Source organism: Esox lucius, chromosome 11 (assembly GCF_011004845.1).
Source record: "Esox lucius isolate fEsoLuc1 chromosome 11, fEsoLuc1.pri, whole genome shotgun sequence".
Lineage (NCBI taxonomy): Eukaryota > Metazoa > Chordata > Actinopteri > Esociformes > Esocidae > Esox > Esox lucius.
In genome coordinates, this window is record NC_047579.1 from 52,780,997 (window position 1) to 52,790,941 (window position 9,945).

The 9,945-nt window shown below is 43.8% G+C and overlaps 1 protein-coding gene across 2 annotated transcripts in view; it reads left to right on the forward strand.

Annotated features, from left to right (window-relative positions):
- The first annotated feature begins 408 nt into the window (after positions 1-408).
- prkcbb (protein kinase C, beta b) overlaps positions 409-9,945 on the forward strand; it is a 115,789-nt gene continuing 106,252 nt past the window's right edge. Inside the window, exons 1-2 of one of the 2 annotated variants that reach the window (XM_029123188.2) lie at positions 409-889; positions 2,276-2,307. In XM_029123188.2, the coding sequence (XP_028979021.1) occupies positions 705-889; positions 2,276-2,307 (217 nt within the window). In that variant the 5' untranslated portion in view covers positions 409-704. The remainder of the gene's footprint in view (positions 890-2,275; positions 2,308-9,945) is intronic. The other variant, XM_013136148.4, reaches the window with a different exon arrangement.

The following is a 9,945-nucleotide window of genomic DNA, read 5'->3' on the forward strand; positions in this document are numbered from 1 at the left end:
TGTCAAGGTGTATAGCACTGAGGCTGGCTCTGGCAAATAGATACCTACTAGGCAACTCCAATACCTAATCACTGTAATAACATATTTGTTTTTCAATCATAAATTGATTATAGTTATTTTAAGTTTTCAGTCTGAAATGGATATGGAAATATCTGGTATATGGCAACTCCCTGCCTACACGGAAATGCTTTTAACTTTGTTGTGTGTAGGGAACTATAGTAGCCTACACCCTTCAGAAGTTGATTGGATGGCAACCTGCTGGAGGACTTAACTGTTCTTTCCTGAGTATCTAGGCTCCCTTCAGTCGCGCTGATAGGCCTTTATCTGGGGCAGGATGACATTTCTTATAATAACACCTGTAGACACACACACATGCGCGCACACACACACAGGTGAGTTACATGTTGAGTTGAGGAGGCGGGGTTTAGTAACGGGGGGAGTGTGTGTGTGTTTATGAGAGTGGCGGCTCTCTCGCGCTCTCAAATACATCGGCGGCAGGCGGCAGTGAGCGGTGGAGAGCGAAAGTGACTCGCGCTGAAGGAAGGAAGGAAGGAAGACAGTAATCTGCAGACGCCGAACGGAGATACGCGCGCTCACACCAAACGGACACTGTGTTGGGCGACGGACAGTTGAGGCTGTATAAGAAACTTATACTTTAGACCAATCCAGACTTGCGCGTGTAAAAATCGACCAAGCGAACGCAAATGGCTGACTCTGGGGCAAACAGCAACAGCGACGGGGAGGACAGCGGACCCCGTGAGCCCATGCGGGGCTTTGCGCGCCAAGGCGCCCTTCGACAGAAGAATGTGCACGAGGTGAAGGACCACAAGTTCATCGCGCGCTTCTTCAAACAGCCCACCTTCTGCAGCCACTGCACGGACTTCATCTGGTGAGACAGAGGGATGGAGGGAGCGGAAAAGAGATACACAGAGAAGGGGGAGTACCACGGGTTGGCTTTGTTCATTAGCCTGATGATGGAAATAAAAATAGAGGAAGGAAAAGAGAGAGAGAGAGAGAGAGAGAGATGTGAAAGTAGAAAGAGATGAAGACAGAGAACAGAGAGAGAGAAAGAGAGAAAAGAGTGAGAGGAGAAAACCGATGCAGAGGGAGGGATTGGCTCGTCTGTGCTGGTAGAGTAGAGAAGCCTGCTAGCCTTATCTGTATTTCCTCCCGCAGCAGCCAGAGCAACATGAGAGAGACAGTAGCATGTCCGCAGCCGCCCAGAAACCTACAGATCACATACGATTCAAATATGTTCATATGAATCACCATGCGTTCTGTAGCAAAAGGCGAATGTTGAGATCAATCAAAACATGTTCTGCTGCTAAAGATGAATCAAATAAGTTGACGAATCACCACATCACCGTATTATTTGTTTAGGGAAATAAATGTTACCCTATTTGGTTTAGCTGGACAATCAAATATGGTTAGATGAATCACCATAATCAACACGTTACGTGGTTAAAACTTAATCAACACGTTATGTGGTTAAAACTAAATTAAATATGTTTAGATGAATATGACAAATTGTTTTGTGGCTAAAGTATACTTTCTGTTGACATTAATTGCGACATGTTCTATACCTTGGGAGATATCAAATATGTTTAGGTTAATCATAAAAAGTTATGGAGTTAAAGATAAATATATTTAGACTCATTATTTATGTATAGACTCAGAACAATGAGTGCTGTTTATACATATATGTTATTACAACTGTGAGTACCATGGAATTTGACCTTCTGGGGACATTCCCTTGAACCCGAGGAAGAAAGAAATCATGACATTTTGTTTAGGATTAGGATACAAGTTTAAATTGGGGTTGTTGTTACAATGTGTTTTAGCTGTTAGAGTTAGAGCCAGCGTTGTGTTAAGGACTATAGTTAGGGAAAATGTAATTTTGGTAACGCATTTCAATTCATAATCTGGTAACCCTAACCTTAACACTAACCCTTACCTTATCTCTAACCTTAACACTAACCCTTACCTTAACTCTAACCTTAACACTAACCCTTACCTTAACCCTAAACTTAACACTAACCCTTACCTTAACCTTTACCGTAACCCGTACACCAGCATCCAATTTAAACCTTAGTAAAGCATTAACTTGTTTTTGATAGTTTGTTATTAGTATTAATATCTGTAGCGAACATCTGACTATCCAAATAAAGTGTAACCGTAATTCTAATGGGACTTTTTTGTTGTGTCCCCATGAGAATCGTAAAACCTGAAATCATGTGTGTGTTTCTAAAGCTCTGTCTCTGTGTTTGTTCGGCAGGGGTTTTGGCAAGCAGGGGTTCCAGTGTCAAGGTAGGTGTCAGTCATTCGCCCTGAGAATCTATTCATATTTTATGCTGTCTGCAACAGAATACACACACACACACACCGCTGTCTGCAACAGAATACACACACACACACACACCGCTGTCTGCAACAGAACACACACACACACACCGCTGTCTGCAACAGAACACACACACACACACACACCGCTGTCTGCAACAGAACACACACACACCGCTGTCTGCAACAGAACACACACACACACACACACCGCTGTCTGCAACAGAACACACACACACACACACACCGCTGTCTTCCCTAGGGTTATGGTTCCAGAAGCTCCACAGGGAGAGAGCTCAGACACATTCTTTATCACTCCTCTCCCCCTCTCACTCCCTCTCTCTCCCTCTCACTCCCTCTCTCTCCTCAGTCACCCTCTCCTCACCCCTGCTTCCATTTCTCTCTTCATTTCCACTTCTTTCCCTTGTTCTCCCTGTCATCACTCTTTCTCCGCCTCTGTCTTCTTCTTTTCCTGTCTCCCTGTTTGTTTCTTGTCTCCCTTTTTCCTCTGTCTCCTTGTTCCCTCTGTCTCCCTGTTTTCTGTCTTCCTGTTTCTTCTGTCTTCCTGTTTTCTGTCTTCCTGTTTCTTCTGTCTTCCTTTTTTCTGTTTCCTCTGTCTTCTGGTTTCCTCTGTCTTCCTGTCTCCCTGCTTTCTCTGTTTTCCTGTTTCTTCTGTCTCCCCATTTCCTCTGTCTTCCTGTTTCTTCTGTCTTCCTTTTTCCTGTTTCCTCTGTCTCCCTGTTTTCTCTCTTACTGTTTCTCCAGTGTTCCTGTTTCCCTGTTTCCTCTGTCTTCCTGTTTCCTCTGGTCTCCCTGTTTTCTGTCTTCTGGTTCCCTCTGTCTCCTTGTTTCCTCTGTCTCCTTGTTTCCTCTGTCTTCTGGTTTCCTCTGTCTTCCTGTTTCCCTGTTTCCTCTGTCTTCCTGTTTCCTCTGTCTCCCTGTTTTCTGTCTTCTGGTTTCCTCTGTCTTCCTGTCTCCTTGTTCCCTCTGTCTCCTTGTTCCCTCTGTCTCCTTGTTTCCTCTGTCTCCTTGTTTCCTCTGTCTCCTTGTTCCCTCTGTCTCCTTGTTTCCTCTGTCTCCTTGTTTCCTCTGTCTCCTTGTTTCCTCTGTCTCCTTGTTTCCTCTGTCTCCTTGTTTTCTCGGTCTCCTTGTCCTCTGTCTCCCTGAGAGGTTGTTACATGAGGTGGGATGTATTCGGACTCTGGGCTTTCTGTAATTATTATGTATGTGTGGAGTGTGTGTATCTGCTTCTACATCTGTGGCCTGAGAAAGTAAGGTCAATCATATTGTGTGTTTGTGTATGTGTGTGGGGGGGGGGGGGGGTCTCAGGTGGCCATAGTGCTGCGCTTGCAGCAATCCAACGTTTTTGGGCTAAACACTTAGAACACATTTGTTTATTGGTATAGCAGAGGAGCAGATAAGGCAGTGTGCATCTCTCTGTGTGTGTGTGTCTGAAGATGGAGTATCGCTTGTCAGCTCTGGGAGAAAAGGGAATTCCTCTCTGCTTTCGCAAGGTCACACACACCCACATACACACCCACATACACGCACACATACAAACACACAGACTTAGTGATCTGAGATACAGAGGAGGACGGAGAAGAGTTTATGTCTCTCCTGCAACAGTTTTCCTTCTAATTTTCCTTTTTAAAAGATTGACTCAAACTATACATTATTTCAATTTTATTGGTTTAAGTAAGATGCAGTTCATTATATTAGTTGACATTGTTTTATTGAAAACGTTCTTTAGGATTTCACTTGACTGATTTGTGTCTATATACACTATGCTTCAAAAGTATGGGGTCAATATCCCTGTTTTCAAAAGAAAAGCAAATTATTTTGTCAATTAAAGTTACATTAAATTGTCCAGACATACATTGTAGACATTGTTAATGTTGTAAATGACTATTGTAGCTGGAAATGATTTCTAATGGAATATCTACATAGGCGTACAGAGGCCCATTATCAGCAACAATCAATCCTGTGTTTCAGTGGCATGTTGTGTTTGCTAATCCAAGTTTATCATTTTAAAAGGCTAATTGAACATTTTAAAACCCTTTTGCAATCATGTTAGCACAGCTGAAAACTGTTGTGCTGATTATAGAAGCAATAAAATTGCCTTCTTTAGTCTAGTTGAGTATCTGGAGCATCAGCAATTGTTTGATTGTTTGAACAAAATGGCCAGTAACAAATGTTGTTCTGAAACTTGTCAGTCTGTTTTGTTCATTTGAGAAATGAAGCCTATTCCAGGCGAGAAATTGCCAAGAAACTGAAGATCTAGTGCAACACTGTGTACTGCGCCCTTCACAGAGCATCGCAAACTGGCAGTGGGAGGCCCTGGTGCACAACTGAGTAACAGGACAAATACATTAAAGTGTCTAGTTTGAGTCTCACAGATCCTCAACTGGCAGCTTCATTAAATAGTACCCACAAAACAACAGTGAAGACGCGACTCAGAGATGCTGGCCTTCTAGGCAGAGTTGAAAAGAAAAAGCTCTATCTCAGACTGGCCAATAAAAAGAAAAGATTAAGATGGGCAATAGAACACAGACACTGGACAGAGGAAGATTGGAAACGAGTGTTATGGACTGACAAATCAGGTATTCCGGATCATAAAGAAGAACAATTGTGAGACGCTGACCAAATGAAAAGATGCTGCAGTACTGCTTGACACCATCTGTCAAGCATGGTGGAGGCAATGTGATGGTCTGGGGGTGCTTTGCTGGTAGTGAATTGGGAGATTTATACTGTGTAAAAGGGCACTTGTAGAAGGAAGGCTATCAGTCCATTTTGCCACGCCTTGCCATACCCTGTGGACGGCGCTTGATTGGAGCCAATTTCCTCCTAAAACAAGAGAATGACCCAAAGCTCAGCATAAGAAGTGCCAATCAAGCCAAACCAATTTATGGGAGGTGCTTCAGGAAGCATGGGGTGAAATCTCTTCAGATTACCTCAACAAAATGACAACTGGAGTGCCAAAGGTCCGCAAGGATGCAATTGCTGCAAATGGAGGATTTCTTTGGAGAAAAATACAAATAAATAACAAACCATTATTTCTGATCTTGTAAATTACGATGATTCCAATTAATGTCCTATTCAAACTAATTTCATTCATGTTTTCATTTCTAAATGACCCCAACACTTTGAATGGTAGTGTGCATTCACGGGTTGTCCTTGAAGACAGCCTGTGAATGTATGAAGAATTACCATCGTCAAGTTCGATGATCAGTGACAATGAAGAATTAGTCTACAGGGAGGAGGTCAAGTGCCTGACGGCGTGGTGCGCTGACAACAACCCGGCCCTCTACGCAAAGAAAACCAGCTTCAAATTCCTGTGTGTCCACATCTCAGTGGACCTCTCCTGGACCCTCAACATCTCAGCTCTGGTCAAAAAGGCACCTGTACTTTTTGAGGTGGCTAAAGAAGACCCCAATCTACTGTAACCCTGCTGAACTCTGTGACCCAGAGAACTCTGTGACCCATCACTTACCCCCACCCCACACCACCTCTCAGATCCTGGTTGCACTACTCCCGTCTCCCTTGCACGACTCCTTTGTACCACTCTAAAACTGCCTTGCCTGATAATGGACGTTTTCAGTGGTTACAGGTATGTGTCTACCTTAGGAATCTCACCACTGCTATCCCTGCATTTCAGTTGCACATGCATCTTATACATTCAATTTGCCTCTTTAGTAATGCCATAGCATTTGCATTTTTACAGTTGTTATATCACAAATCTACCTCGAGGACCTTAGTGCTGCTATCTCTGCATCATGGTTGGTCATGCTACCCTACTACAGTACTCCTTAATTTGCCTTGTTTGCACTTCTAGAATGCCATTTAGAAATTGCCATTTGTACCCCAACAACTGTTATGCCACTTGTAACATACACTATACCTAATACTTGTAAACTTTCCGCCCTCCTCTATTTGACTTAATTGCACATTTAGTGTTGCCATTTGTACTGCATTTGTCATCATTGCACATCTACACACCCCACTTGTAATGTACATATACTTATTACATGTAAATACTTGTACATTTTCTGCCCTCTTCTATTTGCACTTCTGGTTAGATGCTAACTGCATTTCATTGTACTGTACTGTTCAATGATAATAAAGTTTAATCTAATCTAAAGTCCACCAATCACATGCAAATGTTTATTTGAGAAATTACACTGGCAACTCAAAACATTTATACATTATGAATGATGCTTAGAGGCTTTGCAAATACTTATCCCTAAAATCAAGTACCTGTATTCAAATCAGTAACTCTGAATGTATAAGAAACATAAGCGGTTGCTTAGGCACCCCAGCTGCTAGGGAGCCCTTGACCAATAGAATAGAGGGGGCCCTACATTTTGCTTAGGGCCCCCAAATGAATAGAGCTGGCACTGGTGTCAGGCCTCTAGAACAAAGGCCGAAATCATCCAAATTGTGAAAAAATTGACATTTTTCAGAATTTCCTGAAAAGTTTCTGCTGTGGAAATGATTCACCAGACAGTGATGGTTAACTACAGAGGAGGTGTTGACAAGGCCGGGCTGTTACTCAGCGCTGGGTAACCCGGTCCTGGAGGCGCTCCAAGATTCAACCAACCTGGAAGACCAGGTGTGCTGAATTGAGCCAGTCACTGAACTGAATAATGAACTAAGTAGCGCAGCGTGGTGCTCAGGGAGACCAAACCCGTGTTGCCCTCGGCGATCAGCGGACAGGCTTGGCCAGCCCCGCTTCACAGATGTAGGAGTTCATGTTACGCAACGTTCTGCAGGATCTGTGTGTGCGTGCGCAGACGTGTGTGGGTGTGTGTGCGTGCGCGCGCGTGTTCACATGCGTGGTTGTGAAAGTATGATTATGCATTAGAAGATGATGAGAGCGTTTAGCCACCGTTTCTGTTTGGACGGGTCTACGTCTGTGCCTTCTACACACTGCGTAGCGAAGGCTCTGGGTTGTTCTCACTTACATGAGGTGCTCACGTAGGCTGGGTTGAGGTTAGGGTTTCGGATTTAGGGGTTCTTTAAGGGTTTTTATGGTACTCAGCACTATTCAATTGCTGATCATAATGAAGTTAGTAGAATCAATGTGTGTGCGTGCGTGTGAAGACATTGTATATAACGGTTGTGTTTTCACAGGGTGGATGTGTCAGTGTGTCATTGTGTCAGTGTGTACTGAAGTTTATTCCGGCATAATCTTTAGTCAGAATGAACATCTCGACTCGTTTAGCCGAATCATCTGTTCTTTAGGAGCTTTATGATTTGGAGTTCTGCATGCTCGACCCGGGTGGACATGCTGCAATTTGAGCTCCAGCCAATGAGCTTCAGCCCCTGGCCATATGAGTGACAGGATGTACAGTGACAGGAGAAGGCTGACCCAAGCCACACGCTACCTTGGCCAATGAGGTCGCTGGCAGAGCGCTGACGTAATGCAGGGGTTGTCCCTGAATTTCTCGGTCGACCAAAAGTCATCCGTTTTTTCTACCAATTAGTTGGTCATCAAAGTTATAGGACCCACCCCATGTTTTATTAAAAGCAAATATAGAGCCTGTCTGATGAGTTAAAAGCTCACTGAATTAATGAAACATCATAAATTACACAAGAGGAGCCATTTAAATAATTGAATATGAATATTAAGTGCCAGAGTTCAAGATAACAAGACCCAACCTGTAACGATTCTGCCGTTATGTGTTTGAAGTTTCAGTTGATCACACGCAAGCACAAACAATAGTTGCTCAAATGTAACCTGTCACCAGTCTGGCATTAATGCATTTTCATAATGCTAGAAGCAGTGTTCTGCAAGACTGTTGAAATCTGCGGCTCTTCAACACAATGTATGTATTTACGAAACATTACAGAATTGTACATGGATTTGAAGGAAAACGGCAACGTTTGTGTTACAGGTATCAGTGACAACCTGTCGTAGCGGAGTGTCAAGTGTTATGAAAGACGTAAGAAAATAACGTGATATTGCTGTTTGGTCACTTTGTGCGGTAAAGGCGGGTAAATCATTGTGGTCAGGTGTGCGCTATGTAAACAATAGTGGCCTGATTAACAAGGCTGACCTGGATGAACGCTGCGTCTTGCCATAGATATCTGGCATTTACCATTACTTTGATTGGCTCAATCAGTAAGTATTTTCATAGTTGCACATTTCTTTTTTGTTTTTACTAAGCAATATCTCAGCTGGCCTGAAGGGGGGGCTCTGTGTCGTTGCCTTGTTACACATTATCGGAGTGTGACTGTGAGTAGTGTTTGTTAATCTACTAATGACTGTGTGCTGACATGTCCATGACCTGGAACTTTATAGTGTGTAGCAGTGTTCCTGTCTCCAACCCTCCTCACACAGTTCCTGATGTACTCTAGGAATCACAATCCAGGACAAAATGATCTCTCTCATTCCCTGTATCTATATCTTTTTCTGTCTCCCCCTCCCTCTCCCCCCTCTCTCCCCTGTCCCTCTCTTTTTTCTCTCTTCCTCTGCCCCATTTCTCTATCTGTCCATCATTCATAGCTGTGTGTGTGTGTGTGTGTGGCCATGTCTTTGGTGACAGCATGTGTGTGCGTGTGTTTTTGTGTGTGTGTGTGTGTGTGGTATTAGTGTGTGTTTGTAGGTGTGGGCTTTGATGATGGATCTATATATAGCATAAGTGTTCCACGGGGAACTGCTAAATGGGAACGATGGAGGGATGGAGGGGAGAAGGATAGAGAGAGTTGGAGGGAGGTATAGAGGAGGAGGGATTTGTGGAGCTGTGTGGGAGTGAGGGTAGATGAAACAGGAAGCGGCAGGATAATGCAACATAATGTCAGAGTGGGGAAAAGAGGCAACGTCCATCGTTATGTGGAGTATGAAAAATTATTCCATTCTTTGGAAGGGGTGGATCAGACCCTCGTTTGGGGGAAAGCTTGACACCACGGCGACCTCCTGGTCAGAGTGTGGCATTATAACTCAGCATTACAACTCTAATCATCTTCTCAGCCCGAAAGTACCATCTACCATGAATAGGGTCACAGTTTTGGGTTCCAACATTTTTTAAGAATTCAAACAGTGACCACCCTGGACGGGATGGGGGGGTCAGGGCGAGGTGGCAGAATCAGACGCAGATTAAGGGGAGCCAGAGAACGGGGCACCTCCCCGTGACTGCCTCCATCCTCCCTACAGAAACCGAGACTGAGGGAGAGGTTGTGAGGTTGTGAGGCTGTGAGGCTGTGAGGCTGTGAGGATGTGAGGATGTGAGGCTGTGAGGATGTGAGGATGTGAGGATGTTAGGTTGTGAGCATGTGAGGATGTGAGGATGTGTCAACACACAATGTTGCACGTCTATCCATTCCCTTTGTTGCGTCGATCATGGAGGACCTGGTAAACATCTTGTCTTCCCAGGGCATATTTGCAGCTAAACCCTCTTAATGAATGAAAGAAGTAAACTTCCTTGGTGAAGAAAAAGTGAAAGGCAAAAAAATATGGCTGCCAGGGATAATACCAATACTCAATGGATCAAAAACAATTTGACAGTACATCAGATGCCAAACCTAAACACGAGGACTCATGCCCACTCACAAAGAGGAACAACAAATGAAGATGTTCTGATGACCTGAAGATAATAATTCCCTTGA